Raw genomic sequence first — 20,519 nt, forward strand, 5'->3', positions numbered from 1 at the left:
CTAGAACAACTGGGAATCTACTAGACACTGTTTTTTTTTGTTTTTTTTTTTTAGCAATTTCAGTCTGAAAGGAAACATGTTTCTCTTAAGGCTAGGTTGTAGGAACCAGCTGTGGTCTTCAGGGCACATTAGTTGGAATTCCAGCCCCAAGAGAGGCACCCGATGACTTTTCCCAGCAGATGACAGTCTTTGACGTGGAGAAGGAAATGGCTATCCACAAAGAAGCTTGTATTTGTCCAGTGATAGTTCTCCATTTCCATAACTATCCCTTCGACCAACCTCTCAAAAATAAGAGATTAGAAAGATTTGTTTCTGGTGCTATGCCGGGTGCTGGCAAGATAAAGTGAGGCTGATGAAAGAGACAGACACAGAAGAGGTAGATTAGAATCCTTCACAGGGTTGTGAGCAAGAGAAAATAGAACAATAAAGAAGACCTAATAGGGTGGCTGGTTCATAGGAGAGCCTGTTTTTGTTCTTGTTTTAAATGTATCACCCACTGCTGTATTCTCAGAACTATAGGTGGTGTACACAGACGCACGTGTCGTGCTGAGGTCATCATGAAAAGTGTTAGTTGCTCAGTTGTGCCTGACCCTTTGCGACCCCAAGGACTGTGGACTGCCAGGCTGCTCTGTCCACGGGGATTCTCCGGGCAAGAATACTGCAGTGGGTAGCCATTCTCTTCTCCAGGGACTCTTCCTAACCCAGGGATTGAACTGGGGTCTCCCTCATTGAGGCAGATTCTTTACCGTCATAGTCACGAGCGGACAGTAAAGACAAGTTAGTAAATATAAAGAGGAAGAGAGAGATAAACATTTGGGACTTAAAAATTAAAAACAACTCTTTTTGGCCATACCATGTGGTACCATTTCCCCAACCAGAGATTGAACCAGTACCCCCTGCAGTGGAAGTGGGGAGTCCTAACGACTGACCACTAGGAAAGTCCCTAAAGTTGGCTTTGTAAAGCTACCTTATTTGTCTGTTTTCTTCCTTGGCATGTCTATTTCTCTTTGCCAAAAAGTGCTTAATAGTATAATGTGATCAATGTTAATTTACCAAAAAGGTATAGCCTTATGACTCAGTATAGTTCTGTGAAGCCAATTCTTAGCAGCAGCTGAAAGAATCTAAAAATGGGCAGGCTTTGGCCCAGGCATGTCTTGCAAGTAGCGTGCGTCGGGGAGGCTTTGAAAACTGGGGTGACCCCATGGTAATACAAACCCATACGCCAGCCATCATTCTCAGATTCACCAGACTTGCTGCTACCATATGGTTTGAGTCAGATTCGCTCAGTTTTGTGGCTTTGACTCAGCATCCAGAATCTTTGGGGTTTAGTAATTCTCCCTTTGAACCAAAGAAAAATTAAAAGAAAAATGATTTCACTTTAATGGGCATTTAACCTCTCTGACAAGATCGTATCCCTTAGGTGATGCGGCTTTGTTGTGAGTCACTAGAGTTGGGTCATTCCAGGAAAATAATCAGCGTGAATGTGATGAGAAATGTAATTGGCTCAGCTGGAAAGCCTGGCCTGAAGACAAGGCTATTAGTCTGGGAGTAGACAAGGAGCCTGCATCATGAAGCGAGACGGCGAAGAGGCTTTACCACGCCGGCTCTTTCCCACTCTGTAGTTTGTTGCTACCCAGCAACAGTGAGCCTGGTTCTTTCTTTTCTTTGGGGGAAAAGATATCTTGGACTCAGGGTGAACAGCCTAGTAGGAAGCAGTGGGGCCCAGTGATGATTTATGTCTTGTATGATATTAATAGTTAACATGAATTACACGCTTACTCTGTGCCAGGCACTTTTCTAAACACTTTCATCCACTAATTAATTTAATCTTCACAAATAACCCTATGAAGACAGCGCTATTATTTTCATTTTACAAATGAGGTAACAGAGGCTTAGAGTGGGAAGTGATGGAACTTGTCGAGGCCTGAGTGGTGCATTGGTGGCAGGGGCTGTCCCCACTGTGTGCCATCTCCGGCTAACTGTTGGCTGCACAGGTCACAAAATCAGTAACAAGAATTTAATTCTCTGTGTGATTTCTGTTTCCCCATCAGCCAGAGGGTATTTTTCACTTTCAAAATATAACTTCCCAAGGGAATTTGTTGTATATCCAATTTCAAATGCAGAAAAATTCATCTTACCAAAAGCTTCCATTGTATGCATGGCAAATGAAGCCAACAGCATTTATAACCCCCAAAATGGTCACAGATTTTGGATGTTACACCAGTTTCTTCTAAATATACCAACTAGACTTATTTTTAGGTGATGATTTTAGGGGCTCAGCATGCTGCGACTCATGTGGTTACAAGGAGTCGGACACGACTGAGCGACTGAACTGAACTGAACTGAACTGAACAGGGCTGAATTATCCTCAGTTCTTGTAACCCTGATAACTTTCTGTGGATACTTTGAAATTCACTGTGTGTTTGTGTTTTCCTCCCCTGATGCCTAAGTTCTTGAGATCTGCGCAGACATTAATGATATTGGGTTTGTTCTCTTCATTTTATTTTTTTTTAATATGTACAAGCCATGCAGTGGATTACTCAGACTATAACATTTGAGTTATTGTTTTGAAACATGTCTTAGATAATAATTTAATTATTATTAAATACAGTGATTGAATAATAATAATAATAGTGCTATTTAAAAATGCAAGTGTCTATATTTTTAAAGCATCCTCAAAAGGAAGCAAGCTCTCTTAGTCATTTTAGAATATGTTTCTGAGTCCTCTAATGCATGTAGACAGTACTACCTAAGTCCAGAAGTGCTTTTTGGGGACACACTTGAAACAAGAAGCTCTTCTTCATCTATCCTTTAAACCCATTTGTTCCCAATCCCTAAGAGTAGCTCATGATATAGGAATTGGGACAGGTATTTTTATTTTAAAGAGATACTTTGAAAAGTCAGTGCTATTATTTTGGAAGTTTGGGAACATGAAATAAATCAATCCTGTTTATAGTAAGAGCCTGTACATGTTTCCATGTCAACTTTGCAAGGCTTGAAGGAGGCCTAGAAGATTCAAGCATAAACTACTTTTGTGAGCACTTACTATATGTGAGATATTGAGTTAGGTACTTCACATATTTTAGTTTGAGCTTCTCAGGTAGCTCAGTGGTAAAGAATTCACCTGCCAGTGCAGGAGACTCAAGTTCAATCCCTGAGTTGGGAAGACCCCCTGGAGAAGGAAATGGCAATCCTCTCCAGTAGCCTTACCCGGGAAATCCTATGGACAAAGGAGCCTGGCAGGCTACAGGCAATGGACTAGTAAGAGTTTCTTCTGAAAAACTATTGTAGGGAGAGTTTTCTTAAACTGGACTTCCCTGGTGGCTCAGACGGTAAAGTGCCTGTCTACAATGTGGGAGACCTGGGGGAGAGTTTTCTTAAATTAAAAACATAATTTCCATTAATTTGAATGGAGAAAAAAACCATGTTTCTGGGTCCCAGATTTACTCATTTATGTTTAAATAATTAAACTGTATAAATTTAAACAGGAATTTACCTCCTTAGCTCCGTCTACTGTGTGTCTCTAAACGCCAACCCCAGTGGCCTCTCCTCACTCTCATCTTAAGTGCTCTCTTGTCTTAGATATTGGAAACTATTCCATCTTCTTCCTCCCTTAACCCTCTTTGGGATTCTCCTCCCTTGGCTTCCACTATTCTGAGACTTCTCCCAACTCTGATCACCCTTTCCCTTTGCTTAATCAGTGATATTCAATTTCCACCCGAGGTGCCTTCCCCTCCTTTTGCTATCTGCTCCCGGTATGATCCTCTGAGTGCTCCCGATGATCCACAAATGGATTTGATATCTTATCAGCTCTTAATTCACCAATAAGTATGGTGAACTAATATATATATAATGCTCAATTTAGTGTCTCACACATAGCATAAAAGGTAGTTTGTGTTCTTGTCACTGAGGGTCCTTTCAAGCCTTGCAATATTGACATGGAGACAATCACAGACTCTAACTGTGAATGTAACTAGTTTATTTCATGTTCCACCTGCGGCTATAGACACAGAGCCAAACACCTTTATTGATTTGACTTGTATCTATAAGCGAATTAAAAGTTCACAGTCAAGTAAGAGATTAGGAGAAAGAAGGAGCAACTGGTTATTGTTCTGTTGGCTTTATAGATTATGAATAGCCTGGTTGCTGCTGCTAAGTCACTTCAGTCGTGTCCGACTCTGTGCGACCCCATAGACGGCAGCCCACCAGGCTCCCCCGTCCCTGGGATTCTCCAGGCAAGAACACTGGAGTGGGTTGCCATTTCCTTCTCCAATGCAGGAAAGTGAAAAGTGAAAGTGAAGTCGCTCAGTCGTGTCCGAGCCTCAGTGACCCCATGGACTGCAGCCTTCCAGGCTCCTTCGTCCATGGGATTTTCCAGGCAAGAGTACTGGAGTGGGGTGCCATTGCCTTCTCCGATAGCCTGGTTATCACAGTTCAAATCTAGTATTATTTATAATACTGCCAGCCTTAGGGAAATTATCAAGTAGGTGAACCACATTCTACCTCATCTTTTGGCTTCTTCCTCCTTTCACAATAGCCATCTCCTCCTTCCTGAGGGTTAATTAATGCAACAGGCATCTAGGACTCTGCTTCGGGCACTGGGAATTCAGCAGGGAGCGCAAGCTGATGGAGTTATCAGTAAGCAGGGCTAAGGACGGAGGCAGCAGTGGGCTGAATAGTATAGACATGAGAGTCAGAGAAGGTTTCTCTAGAGAAGTTAATCAAGACTAAGTGCTGAGAATGGGTGAACTAGGGTGCGTTCTCAGGATAGAACGTTCCAGGCTGAAGAAGCAGCAGGTGCAGATGCCCTGAGGAGGGAAGCAATCAGCATATTCCAGGAACAGGGAGGGGAGCGAGGATGCTGGACCTCAGTGAAGGAGCAGAAGATGAGGCAAGAGAGGTCGAGGCTTGTAGGGCATGGTACAGAGTTTGCACTTTATTCCACTCATAGCAGGGACCCATCAGAAGACCTAAACAGACCAGTCATATGATTCAAACTCCACTGGAAAGGAGCACTTTGCCTTCTATAAAGAGAATCGAGTGTAGGGAGTCAAGGATGGAGGTAGGGACCAGGTGAGAGAAGGAGGAAGCTTGAACTGGGGGTGGTTGAAGGGGAGGTGCTAAGGGTGGCTGGATTCCAGGACAGCACACTTTGTCATCCTGAGCACCTCTCACCTTTCAGCAACAGTCTGAGAGGTCATTTTATAGAGCATATCTATAAACAATTAATCATAGGAAAGTGGTCTAGTGCTCCAAACCAGGTAAGATGCACAGGGTCTTCACTTCTCACAAGAGGTGATGCTCCAAAGGTGAGAATTTCTACCGCTCCAGGTAGGTAGAGATATTTTTGGTTAAGAGGCTTTTTTCTACTCTTGCAATCATACCATGTGAGCACTGACCCTTGAAAGATGCTGTTTGCCTGCCAGAGATAAGGGAGAAGGCGGCTCACTTCTGCATCCTGTGTTTGTGGAGGCTCATGTGCTCATTCACAAATGTTCCTTCTTAAGATCTCAAGGATTTGACAAATGACTTAATGTTGAAACCAGAGCAGATATATAAATAACAATGCTTTCAGGAGTCATTTCCATTTCTTTCCCTGAAGAAGCCATCCTTGGCTGTCAGAATTTTCCCTAGTGGTGGATGCATATCCCAATGATGTGAAAGCATTGCCCAAGGCAGCAGGTCGTGGTGATTCAGTTCAGTTCAGTTCAGTTCAGTTCAGTCGCTCAGTCGTGTCTGACTCTTTGTGACCCCATGGACTGCAGAAGCCAGGCCTCCCTGTCCATCACCAACTCCCGGAGTTTAGCCAAACTCATGGCCATCGAGTCAGTGAGGCCATCCAACCATCTCATCCTCTGCTGTTCCCTTCTCCTCCTGCCCTCAATCTTTCCCAGCATCAGGGTCTTTTCAAATGAGTCAGCTCTTTGCATCAGGTGGCCAAAATATTGGAGTTTCAGCTTCAACATCAGTGCTTCCAATGAGCACTCAGGGCTGATCTCTTTTAGGAGATCATTGCTGCTGCTAAGTCACTTCAGTCGTGTCCGACTCTGTGCGACCCCAGAGACGACAGCCCACCAGGCTCCCCCGTCCCTGGGAATCTCCAGGCAAGAACACTGGAGTGGGTTGCCATTTCCTTCTCCAAGAAGATCATTATTTAGTATTTATTGAGCTCCCATATGGTGATGGTTGCCCTCTAATGTCATATGAATGAAACAGTTCCTTTTCTTCTTTCCTTTCCCCTCCTCTGTGGTTATAGGTTCTCTTAGCCCTCGATGTGACAACACTGGACAGTGCAGCTGTAAGCCAGGTGTGACAGGGGACAGGTGTGACCGCTGTTTGCCAGGCTTCCACACCCTCACCGATGCTGGGTGCACCCAAGACCGGAAGCTCCTGTAAGTGCCTGTGCCCACCGCTGGTTGCTCTGTGACTAATGGCGATCGGACAACATTAGGGACCACTCACATTTACTGAGTAACTGTTACTAAGTAACTGAGTTAGGGAAACACCATTTTAAGAACAATGTTTATTTATTTTTTGGCTGCACCGAGTCTTAGTTGTGGCATATGATATCTTACTTCCCTGACCAGGGATCAAACCCAGGCCTCCTGCATTGGGAGCTTGGAGTCTTAGCCACTGGACCACCAGGGAAGTCTTCTGGGGACTATGTGTGGGTTATCTCATTTAACCCTCACAATAACCCTAAAAACTCTGTTAAAGTTTTATGCTTATGTTAAAGATAAGAAACTTAAATCCTGAGAGGATAAATAAGGTGCCCAATGTTGCTGGTGGACTTCATACTCAGACTCAGAATGTTGTCTGTGGAGGCCATGCTCATCACCCTGACAACTACCCCTCCTATAGACGAACTAGGGCAGAAGTTAAGAGTCCTTTATGTTTTAACCTGGAACTTGTTACAAATAATTGAATTTAGAGTAGAAGAACTTTTTGCATAATTTGAATCTCCTTTAGCTTGAAGCATTCTCTAGTCCTCCTCAACTTACTTTTCTGGAAAAAGGTGAAGCGTGCCTTATAAGTCACATGGCCAGCCCGTAGAGGTGCAGAGCCAGCAAGGTGCTGGGCTGACTTTGGGGAGGAGGAGCTTGGCAGAGAAGCCATGGGCTAGAAGGCTGCCCACAGAGAAACCGCTTCATCTTCACCCATGATTCCAACCCCTTGTCCATGTGAGACCCACCCGCCAGCTTTGCCTGCACCATCCTTGTTACCACCATCCCCGGTTCCCTTCCCCTCCCCGCCTTCCCTGACCCCTCCCAGGCCCTGTCTCCCTCAGTAATCCTTGTAAACTGTGAAGTAGATGACATCATGGCTCTGCTCCAAACCTCCATTAGCTCCTTCCCCACCTAGAATGAGATCCAAACTTCCGATCTAGGCAGCTAGGGTCAGAAGCAGGTTTGGGCAGGATCTGACGGGGTCATGGGGCAGTCAGGAGGAGCAGGTCAGTAGGGAAGAGAACAAACTTGGTCTTAGATGCATGAGATAAATACATATGCTTATGGGGCAAATTTGGTGATAGAGACCAGGGCTTTGGTTAGTCAGAGACCAGTCATCAAAGCGCTAGTCTGCACAAGACAAGGAGATTGTGCCAAAATTAAATAATGAAAATACTGATTTTTTTCATTGAGGAAAGTCTTGCAACCAGAAAAAAAAAATCAGTGAAACTGATAGCAATTTCACTCCTAGATATACATCCGAGAGATATGAAAACATATTATTTGCACAGAAACTTGTATGCAAATTTTCACATTAATGTATACAAATTATCTACTATGAATAATTAGCATTATTCATAATAGTTAAAAAGTGGAAACCCAAATGTGCATTCTGATGAGTGGATGAACAAAATGTAGTATATTCATGTGATGGGATTTTATTCAGCTATGCAAAGAATGACCTACTGATACATGATACAGCATGGATGGATTTTGAAGACATACTAAGTGAAAGAATCAAAACACAAAAGGCCACATGTTGTACAATTCCATTTATAGGACGCATCCAGAACAGGCAAATCTCCAGAGCCAAAATGTTGCTTAGTGGTTGCCTAGGATTTGGGGGAAGGCGATGAGGGTGATTCCTAAAGGACACCGGCTTTCTATTTAGAGTGATAAAAATGTTCCAAAGTTGGTTGTGGTGCTGTTTGCATAACTCTGAGGATCAGTTAAAACCCAATGAGTTGTATGCTTTAAATAATGAATTGCATGGTATGAACTATATGTGAAATAGAAGTGCTACCAGAAGAAAGAACTAAAGGAACAAGAAGCAAATAGGTGGAATCAACCGCGATGAAAGCAGACACCACTGGATTAAACAATAGAGAAACAAGTGATAAAAAAAGTTTAAGTCAACTGACGCAAACAGTCAACCAAACTCAACAGTTTCACGATGGGTTTGGTTTACATTCTGAGGCAAACCCCTCCTCTTTCTAGGAGTGGGTAGTAAACAGTTCTTGGACTGGCTGCCAGCCACAGACCACACTTTGAGTAGCACTAGTAGCATGGACAGATGAATTCTTAAAGGGTCTGAGAGAGATTAGCATGGATAAGAATAGCTAAGAGAGGCCTCATTGAAGATGAAAGATTGACTCAAGTTGGTGACATTTGCTTATGAGCGCCTGATCTTCATGTGTGTAGTTCAGAGCATTTGGAAACACAGCTCTAATTTTCTTTTTCTTCTTTCCAGAGACTCCAAGTGTGACTGTGATCCAGCCGGCATCGCGGGGCCCTGTGACACGGGCCGCTGTGTCTGCAAGCCAGCTGTCACGGGAGAGCGCTGTGATAGGTCTGTGTGAACTGTGGCCCTCTGGACACAGCAGGAGGTCCCCTGACAACCAGCATGAATGCAGTTCATGGAAAAGGGACACTTAAGCAATGTTGATGACCTTCTTCCTGCTCCCTGGCCTCAAAAACTAGACCTTGTTATTATTATTTTTTTAAATTTATCTTTTGGCCATACTGCGCAGCATGTGTGATTTTAGTTCCTTCACTAGGGATGGAACTCAAGCCTCCTATGTTGGAAGTACAGAGTCTTAACCACTGGGAAGTCCTGCAAAAACTAGTCTTTAAAAAAAAAAAAAAAAGCAAAGGATTTCCCTGGTAGTCCAGTGGTTAAGACTCCATGCTCCCAATTCAAAGGGCCCGGGTTTGGTCCCTGCTCAGGAAACTAGATCCCACATGTCACACAGCTAAGAGTTTACATTGCCACAATGAAGACGAAGATCCCACGTGCCGCAGCTAAGACCCGGTGCAGTCAACTAAATAAATATTTTTTTAAAAATGCAAGCAAGGCCCCAAATCTCACTAGACTCCAAGCTTTTGCTCTGGGTGCATTCTCTGTGTATGCTGTGACAGGGCCCTGGGGAGTCCCTGGCCAGCTGGCTCTCTGTCCCAGGTGCTCTGTACAAGGTATGCAGGGATGAGGCCTCATGACTCAACTCAGTCCCAGGGAAGGCCTGGCCTAAGTAAACATGTTGGGAAAATCTTAGTCAGTGGAAATACCGCAGCGTATGGCCATAAATAACCATTGTGTGCAGACGAGGACCAGATGGGATGGTGGTTATGTGCACATACACGAACCGGGGGAGGATGTCAGAGCCACGCTGGGGCAGGTGGTACAGTGAGGCCGATCCACTCCCAGTTGCTGCTGCAGGAAATTCCTTAAATACAAACTGAGCCTGGACTTAAAACTCTTCGCTCCCCTGAGACTGTTGTAAGCAGAGGGCTGTGAGGTGGGCCCCAGAGGTAAAACCTTCCCCCATATTTCCTTCAAAGAAAGAAAGCAGTTCTTTGGCATGCGGCCAATCACTTATACCTGGGCAGAGGCAATGCCAGGTACATTCCTAGCTTGTGTTTTCAGCCAGTTCTTCGCTACTGGGGTGGGGGTGTGAAACATAGCTCAAGTGTTACAAGAGGAGTCACTTTCTGAAAACCTTTTAAATTTCAAAATAGAACAGAGAAATAGAAAGTCTCATAAAACAAATGTTGTCAGCCACGCTAATTATATGAAATTCAGTTCAGTTCAGCCACTCAGGTGTGTGCGACTCTTTGCGACCCCATGGACTGCAGCACGCCTGGCCTCCCTGTCCTTCACCAATTCCCGGAGTCTACCCAAACCCATGTCCATTGAGTCGGTGATGCCATCCAACCATCTCATCCTCTGTCATCCCCTTTTCCTCCTGCCCTCAATCTTTCCCAGCATCAGGATCTTTTCCAATGAATTAGCTCTTCACATCAAGTGGCCAAAGGATTGGAGTTTCAGCTTCAACATCAGTGCTTCCAATGAACACACAGGACTGATTTCCTTTAGGATGGACTGGTTGGATCTCCTTGCAGTCCAAGGAGGACTCGCAAGAGTCTTCTCCAACACCACAGTTCAGAAGCATCAATTCATCTGCGCTTAGCTTTCTTTGTAGTCCAACTCTCACATCCATACATGACTAACTACTGGAAAAACCATAGCCTTGACTAGACAGACCTTTGTTGACAAAGTAATGTCTCTGCTTTTCAATATGCTGTCTCGGTTGGTTATAACTTTCCTTCCAAGGAGCAAGTGTCTTTTAATTTCATGGCTGCAATCACCATCTATAGTGATTTTGAAGCCCCCCAAAATAAAGTCAGCCACTGTTTCCCCATCTATTTTCCATGAAGTGATGGGACCAGATGCCATGATCTTAGTTTTCTGAATGTTGAGCTCTAAGCCAACTTTTTCACTCTCCTCTTTCACTTTCATCAAGAGGCTCTTTAGTTCCTCTTCACTTTCTGCCATAAGGGTGGTGTCATCTGCATATCTGAGGTTATTGATATTTCTCCCGGCAATCTTGATTCCAGCTTGTGCTTCTTCCAGCCCAGTGTTTCTCATGATGTATTCTGCATAGAAGTTAAATAAGCAGGGTGACAATATACAGCCTTGATGTACTCCTTTTCTTATTTGGAACCAGTCTGTTGTTCCATGTCCAGTTCTAACTGTTGCTTCCTGACCTGCATGTAGGTTTCTCAAGAGGCAGGTCAGGTTGTCTGGTATTCCCATCTCTTTCAGAATTTTCCAGAGTTTGTTGTGGTCCACACAGTCAAAGGCTTTGGCATAGTCAATAAAGCAGAAGTAGATGTTTTTCTGCAACTCTCTTGCTTTTTTTTATGAAATTGGCCTTTGCTAAAAAAGTACCAGCCCCACAATATCCTCCTTCCTTTCTAGAAGTGACCACTGTTCTTCACAGTTTATCTCCCAAGTGCATCCTTAAGCGCTGTGTGTTTAGTTTTGCTGACGCCCTCCCCTTCCGTTCCTGCCTTCATCATACCTTCTTCACCCTTTCTCCTACTCACTTCTTCCTTCCTTTCTCCCTCCCCTCTTCCTTCTTTCCTTGTTTTTTAATCTCTTTTAATCTGCAGTTTTCCTCCACAGAAACTATAATGAGTTTTTAAACCCTTGATCTATAGAGGAAGAAAAAAAAGACATGTATTTACTGCTGTTTTACGTAGCATCTACAGTTCACAGCTTGCCTGCCTTTCTGATTTTGCACAATGAAAGTGAAGTGAAAGTGAAAGCCGCTCAGTCGTGTCCAACTCTTTGTAACCCCATGGACTATACAGTGCATGGAATTCTCCAGGCCAGAATACTAGTTTGGGTAGCCTTTCTCTTCTCCAGGGGATTTTCCCAACCCAGGGGCATTTGCCTGTCTTTTGCTGGTCCCGACTTCCCACCCTATTACCCCCTTTAAACAGTTGCTCTAAGACTGGGCCAACTCTGCACAGCCCTACCTGACCCCTCCCCATCTTGCCCACTGAATTCCTTACCAAGGATGGGAAAAATCACCTTTTCCAGACCATCACACCCAATGTGTTGCTGCTCTGCTAGAGCAAGAGAAAGTGAATATTCTTCTTGCTTTCTTAATGGGGGCCTGTGATTGTCCATCAGGAGGTCTGGGAGTGAGAGTGGTATGTGCAACTGAGTATTTCTCACGCTTGGGAATTAATGGGCTGGGTGGGAGAGAAAGTAGAAATGATCAGTCACCATATTCTCTGTGGGGATGAGAAATAACCTATAATTTGTTACTGAATATTTGTTTTGAAATTGTCCCAATTTCTAAAATGCCCCTGCAGGTGCCGACCAGGTTACTATCACCTGGATGGGAGAAACCCTGAGGGCTGTACCCAGTGTTTTTGCTACGGGCATTCAGCCAGCTGCCAAAGCTCTGGAGACTACAGTGTCCATAAAATCTTATCTACCTTCCATCAAGGTAAAGCATGCTGTTTTCTAGGTGTTTTGCTTTTATTTACTGCTGTATAGGGCTTTGTGCTTATAGACTTCTGTCTGCAGGATGGGGTCCTTGAGTCATCTTTAACAGGATGACTGTCTTTTAGCTTTAAATGTACATTATTTTGTCAGGCAATAAGAAAGAGCCTGGTGTCTTGGAAAAGTTGTATCTGAACAGTTTACTCAGACCAGCTTCTGAATGACTTATAAAAATAACTAAAAAGAGAACAGATTTTCAACTCCCTGTATTTCCTATTAATGTACTTTAAAACCACAAAAGAATCATTGGATTGAGGGGCTTAACACAAGTCTTGGAATGGAATTCACATTCATTAGTATTACTTCTTTCATGTATGCCAAATGAGTTAATTTATGTGAAATTAGTTACCAAGCTACAAAGCACTCTAAAAATATGGGAGATTAATATGATCTCAACTCTGAGTTTCTCTCTGAACATATTGGACCCTCTTACGTCACTAAGGCCAGACCGTGTTTATGTAAGTGAAATAAAAATGCAAATTTCAGGCAGATGAAAACATGTTCTCTTATTCCAAGAGTCAGACTCAGACAAGAAGTTAAAGCAGGTGTAAACAGGAGTAGGTGAAGGTAAAAACCAAGTAGAGAGGTGCATAGGAAATTCTGAGGATGGTGCATGAATGTGGAAATATAAAGAAAACCCACTGGTTACTTACTCATTGCTAGTGAGTAGCAATCAAGTCTTGCCTTGTTTAACTCAATACATGATAAGGTTTGTTCTAATGAAGAGTGGTTTTACTTATGTTCCAGATGTTGATGGCTGGAAGGCTGTCCAGAGAAATGGGTTTCCTGCAAAGCTCCAATGGTCACAGCGCCATCAAGATGTGTTTAGCTCAGCACGACGATCAGACCCTGTCTATTTTGTAGCTCCTGGTACGTATGGTATTCTTCTTGTAGAAGACAACTTAGAAGACTAGGAAGTCAGGATAGAAGAATGGGGTTAGAAAATGCGAAAATCTTATCACTTAGTGTCCAGGGCAGTAGCATCTCCAGAAGACAACTGGGGCTTCAGTCCTACTGACAAAGTCACGGCCCAATAGAGTAGAGCTGGGTGTCCAGGTGGTCAGATCCCGGTGCAGCTTCCTGCTTCAGTCAAATGGCAAATTTCTAAGTTTCCCACCAAGACAAGAAATAAGGACTGGGGTCAGATCTGTGGGTCTATCAGGAAGCAGATGGAAAGGTGAAGACAAAGCATTTCTCAAAGCTTTAAACCAATTGTAAATTTTAAAAATATAAAAATCAGAAAAGTTGGATGGAAAAGCTCTGGTTAAAAATTTTTTTTACATTTCTTTTTTTTTTTTTCATGTGGCCCATTTTAAAGTCTTTATTGAATTTAGTACAATATTCCTTCTGTGTTATGTTTTAGCTTTTTGACCATGAGGTTATGTGGGATCTTAGTTCCCTGACCAGGGGTTGAACCCACACCCTGTGCATTGAAAGGCAAAGTCTTAACCACTGGACCACCAGGGAAGTCCTTCTGGCTAGAATTTCTGGTTCATATCCTGAGCTAATGTGTGATTCCTGGGCAAGGTGGCTTCCTAACTTTTCCAAACTTTAATTCCCTCAGCTATTAAGTGGGAAGAATAATGACTAACTCCAAGAATTATTGCCATCGAGTGTGATGATGTTTGTGCAAGTATTCTATAAACTAGAAAGCACTACGTGACAGATGGTACTGTTGCTGATAGACCTGGGAATCCCTACATATCGGTCTGTCATAAGGACCAACAAAGGTCTGTCTAGTCAAAGCTATGGTTTTTCCAGTGGTCATGTATGGATGTGAGAGTTGGACTGTGAAGAAGGCTGAGCACCGAAGAATTGATGCTTTTGAACTGTGGTGTTGGAGAAGACTCTTGAGAGTCCCTTGGACTGCAAGAAGATCCAACCAGTCCACCCTAACGGAAATCAGTCCTGAATATTCATTGGAAGGACTGATGCTGAGGCTGAAACTCCAATACTTTGGCCACCTGATGGGAAGAACTGACTCATTTGAAAAGACCCTGGTGCTGGGGAAGATTGAAGGTGGCAGGAGAAGGGGATAACAGAGGATGAGATGGTTGGATGGCATCACCGACTCGATGGACATGAGTTTGAGCAAGCTCTGGAAGTTGGTGATGGACAGGGAAGGCTGGTGTGCTGCAGTCCATGCGACTGCAAAGAGTCAGACATGTCTGAGTGACTGAACTGAACTGATAAGGGCCACGCTGTGAATCACGTAATAGATGGAATTGTCTTATAATGAGGCCCTTTTGGCATTTCATTAATTAACCCTTCTTCATAGCCAATAGCAGTATGGCCATGTCCGGTGCCATGAACTGGCTCTTCTGAAAGAGTAGTTTGTGGGGAGTGATGGGTGAATCATACAGAGCTCCAAAAGAAATTGCCAACATCCATGCAGACCTGCTCACTCCTTTTCTTCTCTAGTCTCACAGCTGATCCTAGTCTTTTTGATCTGTTTCACAGCCAAATTTCTTGGGAATCAACAGGTGAGCTATGGGCAGAGCCTGTCTTTTGACTACCGTGTGGACAGGGGAGGCCGACACCCATCTGCCCATGACGTGATTCTGGAAGGTGCTGGTCTACAGATCACAGCTCCCTTGATGCCACGTGACAAGACACTGCCTTGTGGGATCACCAAGACTTACACGTTCAGGTAAACAGAAAGACTAGTAGTGAGTCAAATAAAGCAAACGGTGATTGAAGTCTGCTTCCTTTGTTTACTCATTCAATGATCATTCATTTATTCAACAAGCGTTTTGAGCACCTTTTATGGACCAAATATGGTGTTATGTGCTGAGACAGGTCATGATTGCTGCCCGCAAGCCCCTGACAGGCTAATGGGGGAGAAAAATAAACTGATGATTACAGGGCAGCTTGTAAGAGACGAAGTGGACACAAGTGTTTTGAATACATGCAGGAGGCATCAGTAACTCGCACTGGAGTGCTCTAGGAAAGCTTATGGCAACCCACTCCAGTATTCTTGCCTGGAGAATCCCAGGGACGGGGGAGCCTGGTGGGCTGCCCTCTATGGGGTCACACAGAGTCAGACACGACTGAAGCGACTTAGCAGCAGGAAAGCTTACCGAGAAGATGTGACAATGAGGAGTAGCTTTCTAAGGAAAGAAAAGGAGTGAAGGTTAACATGGCAGAAAAAGTGTGTTTGAGGAAGTTTTGTACATTTAGGAAATTCTAAGTGATTAGGCATGAGTGGAACATGGAGTAGCGGAGAGGAATACAGTGAGAAGTGAGGTCAGAGAAGAGGTGGAGGTAAGGTCATGGATGGTCCTGTGTGTGTCTAAGGAAGTTACATGTTATCCTGTGAAATGGGAGTTTTTTTGAAATATGATTGACCTACAACACTATGTTAGTTCCGGGTCCATAACAGAGTGATTCAACGTTTCTATACATTACAAAATGATCCCGACAATTCTAGTTACCACCTGCCACTATACAGTGTTAGTACATTCTTGACTGTATTTCCCAGGCTGTACATTTCATCCTTGTGGTTCATTTATTTTATGCCTGGAACTTTTTACCTTTTAATCTCTTACCTAGTTCACTCATCCCCCACACCCTCCCTTCTTATGACCCTGTTTTTGTTTCATTATGTTTGTTTTTTAGATTTTACACATTAATGAAATCATATGATATTTGTCTTTCTCTGTCTGAATTCTTTCACTTAGCATAACACCTTCTAGGTCCATCCCTGTTGTTGCAAATGGCAAGAATTCATTCTTTTTATGGCTGAGTAGTATTCCATCACACACACACAGTTGACATCTTCTTTATCTGCTATTGATGGACATTTTCCATTTCTTGGCTATTGTGAATAATGTTGTAGTGACATATAGGTGTATTTCTCTTTGAATTGGTGTTCTTGTTTCTTTCAGAAGAATACCCAGAAGTGGACTTGCTGGATCATATAGTAATTCTATTTTTAATCTTTTTGAGGAACCTCCACACTGGTTTCCATAGCACCTGAACCAATTTACATTCCCACCAACAGTGCACAAACATTCCCCTTTCTCCACATCTTTGCCAACACTTGTTACTTGTTGTCTTTTTGATAATAGCCCTTCTGACAGGTGTGAGATGGTATCTCATTGTGGTTTTGGTTTACATTTCTTTGATGATTAGTGATGTTGAGCATCTTTTCATGTGCCTGTTGCCCATCTGTATTCCTTCTTTGGAAAACTGTTTATTTAGGTCCTCTGCCCATATTTTAATTGGGCTGTTTGTTTTTTTGATGTTGAGTTGTGTAACTTATATGTATTTTTTGGATAATAATCCTTTATCAAATACATCATTTGCAAATATTTCTCTCTAGTATGGGAATTTTGAATGGTGGGTACAGAGAGTTCAGGAGAGGGGATGTGCCTATCAAATGCTTAATAGTGTATCAGAGACTGAGAATTCAAGATGAAGAAACATGGTCTTTGTCTTCCAAGAGCTCTTGTCTCGTAGGGTATGTTATTTGTGCAAACATAATACAGTATAAAATCACTTCCGCGGTGGTTCATGCTCATGGGGACTTGGGAGGAAAGGAAGGAGTGGCTTAGTTCTGTCTGAAGAAGTCAGGAAAAGCTTCTCTAGGAGGACTGTGTGGACTGAGAACAGGAGTAAGCACAAGGCTTTGCCAGGGACAAATCAGGACGACCTGCATATGTGAGTATATGTGGTAATGTACAGGCATAGTACAGGGCATTGGTAAGCAGTAGTTATAGCTGAAACACAGCTAGTACAGGGAACATGGGCAGATAAAGTTAAAAGGGCTGGGAAAAGACCCAGCATGATGGTTCTTGGACGTCATGTCTAGGTGCTGAGATCTGGCCCATGCCTGCAAGATGATGGAAATCTATTGAGAGATTAGAAGTAGAGAAGCAACAGGATCAGATGTGAAGGCTGGGTGCAAATCCTGTGTGGAGGACGGTTTGGGTAACTGAACCATCAGATCACATTCACAGTGGTTCAAATGAAGGTTGTTGGGGGCCTACTCCAGGGTAGAAGTAAAGGCAATAATGTATAGAAGACCCACAACACACACTGTGTTCTTAAATAACCAATTGCAGCTTATTCTGATACACACACTTAGCTCTCCATATCGGAACACCCATTCCCACATTCTCAGCTTGGTGAACTACTCTTTGAGATTCAGCTTACAGGTTTTCCCTTTGTATTTGCCTTCTCAGAACCCCAGGTAAGGTACAGTCCATCGTGAATTTCTGTGGCGTGCTGTTCATGCATTTGTTACAGCACTCTCTACTTTGTATCATAATTACATATTTACCCACCACCTTGGGTAGACATTGATCACCTCACTCTACTTGTCTTTGTATTCTCTGTCCTAATACAGCTTCTAGCTCAAAACAAGTGTACAGTAAATGCTTATTTCATGAATCAATGGATGAGGCAAAAGGGTTAGGGTTGTTCCTGAAAGAGCTATTCCAGTAAAAACCAAAAAACAACATTAAAATTAAAAAATAGTACAGGGGCTGGTGATGTGATACACCAAGGCAACATGATGCCAAAACTAAGAAGTATTAGACATGGACAGTGTAAAAGGTGGACATTGACTTGTGAGAACAGGAGGTGAAACATGCGCAGATAACAAATCACTTAAACAACAAAACCAAACATGAATGACAGCTTTTCAAAATCAGAGCTTCTGGAACTCAGATGTTCCTGCTATTAGGTTTCGTGTGACCAAGAGTAGAAAGTGGTCTTTGAGGACTTGGACCCATACTGGATGCTGTAACCCCTGGAGTTCATCTTCCTACACTCCATCACATCCTGTGGGGCTTGCATTCCCCACGGAGTGGGAAAGCTCCAGGCTTGTGCCTACAGGGATATGGCTCCCTGTCCTTCATCCCCCTCTAAGGGCTGTGAAGGGGCTTAGTTGTTCCTGCACTCTCGGGCATAATTGAATCAGGTATACACATTATAAGATTTGATAAGAGCTGGATTTTTCACCTTTTGGTTTTAAATCATGCAGATTAAATGAACATCCAAGCAATAATTGGAGACCCCAGCTGAGTTACTTTGAGTATCGGAGGTTACTGCGGAACCTCACAGCCCTGAGGATCCGAGCTACCTACGGAGAATACAGTAAGTGACTAAAAGAAAGGAATTCCTCCCTTGTTAGGTTTTCGTTTAACTTGCTTCAGCTCTCTAACTTGGTGACAGTCTCCAAACAAGTGGACAAACTATGAATGGTTTTGATGTAGAATCTCTGATTGGGTCTACATTTTTACATTCTACAAGATGTTAACACATTATTGACCAGAGATGTATTAATACATCTTTTGTTACCCAAACATTATTGACCAGAATATTTCAATATAACAAATCGCCAACCACAAGCCTTAGTTTCTGCAAAAATCTCCCAGTCAATAAAGAGTTAAGAAGGAGTATTTCTTGAAAAGAGGTCACATCAATGAAGAATAAATGATGCTGCCTTGCCAGAGAGTCTCTGAATTTAGATTGAAGCCGATTATTTGAAGAAGGTAACCTACAGCAAAAGGGCACATTCCCTTAGCTCAGAAGTGGAATCTACAACACCGTTCTCTTTATTTCTTGAGTAGTTTTCCTTTGGGATTGTACTTGGTGCTACCATCTTTGGACATCACCACGTATTTTGTAAATTCTTATTATTGAACTTTCTACATACTATGCACTATGTTGGGTTCTCCTTATCACGATTGGAATTATTTAAATGAGATTGCTTAAGCTTTTTAGCATCCATGTAAAAAGGATCCATGGCTAACATGCACCTTTTCCATGTCACTGATACAGTGAATAAAGCAGGAAGTGGAAAAGGTGTTTACTAACAATTTATTGAGTCTTTACTATGTGCCAAGCACACTACAATACATGCATTGTCTCATTTAATTTCATGACAACGTGGGAGGTGGATACCTCTGTCATTTCTCTTCTGTAGCTGAGGAAACACAGTCAGAGGTGTTATGCGACTTGTCCAATTCACAGAGCTAGTGAGGATCAAGCCAGAATTCAAATCCTGATTTTTCTGACACCAGAACCAGTGCACTCAGCGATGGTGAAGTGCTATACCATTATGCATGCCAGAGGCAGTGAATGTCATCTGGGCTATCAGTGAAAAAATTAATCAATAGTCAATCTATACTCTGATATAAGATACAAAGTTTAAAAAAAGAGTCAATCTAAGAAAGAAATGGAAAATCTTATTCAAGCCAATATAAGAAGTAGAGCCTGGAGGCTGTCTCTTGGAAAGTTCTGAGAACAGTTCCAAAGAGGTAAAGGGGAAGCCAGTATGTAAGTGACCTTGGAAGGGAGTGCGTGCAGTCAAGCACAAGTCTTGGTAGAAGGGTTACTGCTCTTCCCAGGGGACAGATATCTTAATTAATGGTTTTAGTGCTTTTCTAAGTATGAGGAGATGCAATAATCTGGATTCATAAAATTTTTGCCTGAAAAGATCCATCTAAGGGCCGGTTTTGTCCGGTTTCTTAGAGCACAAGGTACTTCATTCTAATCTTTGTCTTGAATTCCTTTCAGGATGTGTTGCAGGTCAGCGACCGCAGTGGCTAAAGACCTGATTCTTATAGAACAGGATAGTGGGCAGTGTTCTTTAGTTTACAGTCCCTTTCCCTTCTGTCTTAATTTCAGTCATGGTTTGGGGGGTATTTTGTGACCAGTTTGTCCCATGGCACCAGAAATGCACATTCCCAAGTCAAGTGAGGACTTTTTTGATAGGCCACAGGAAGTGCTGTTACTGGACCAGTTTCTGTTAACAGTAACCAAAAGCCTCTGGACAACCTGTCTTACTGGTCTGTTACGGTCCTCAGAACAGTTCCCTTTGGCTGCTTCTTCCCATACTGTACGTTATTACAACCACTGATCTTGTAAAACTATATATTTGATCAACTTGTTTCTAGTCATCTAATTATCATTAATTTTATTTGAGGCTCAGTCACACATTTGGTGGGTTTCCCGGGTGGCTCAGTGGTAAAAGAATCTGCTTGTCAATGCAGGAGATGTAAGAGACATGGGTTCAGTCCCTGGGTCGGAAAGATCCCCTGAAGGAGGAAATGGTAACCCACCCCAGTATTCTTGCCTGGAGAATCCCATGGACAGAGGAACCTGGCAGGCTACAGTCCCTGGGGGTCACAAAAAGTCGGACAAAACTAAGTGACTGAGCATGCATGCATACATTTGCAGGGAACTTTAATCTTGTAAAATAGGCA

General features: G+C 43.0%; 1 protein-coding gene across 1 annotated transcript in view; it reads left to right on the forward strand.

Annotated features, from left to right (window-relative positions):
- Positions 1-20,519, forward strand: part of LAMC2 (laminin subunit gamma 2) — a 68,295-nt gene that overhangs the window by 22,984 nt on the left and 24,792 nt on the right. Inside the window, exons 3-8 of the mRNA XM_052653946.1 lie at positions 6,257-6,392; positions 8,698-8,796; positions 12,111-12,247; positions 13,051-13,173; positions 14,764-14,953; positions 18,293-18,405. Coding sequence (XP_052509906.1) covers positions 6,257-6,392; positions 8,698-8,796; positions 12,111-12,247; positions 13,051-13,173; positions 14,764-14,953; positions 18,293-18,405 — 798 coding nt within the window. The remainder of the gene's footprint in view (positions 1-6,256; positions 6,393-8,697; positions 8,797-12,110; positions 12,248-13,050; positions 13,174-14,763; positions 14,954-18,292; positions 18,406-20,519) is intronic.

Source organism: Budorcas taxicolor, chromosome 16 (genome assembly GCF_023091745.1).
Source record: "Budorcas taxicolor isolate Tak-1 chromosome 16, Takin1.1, whole genome shotgun sequence".
Taxonomy (NCBI): Eukaryota; Metazoa; Chordata; class Mammalia; order Artiodactyla; family Bovidae; genus Budorcas; species Budorcas taxicolor.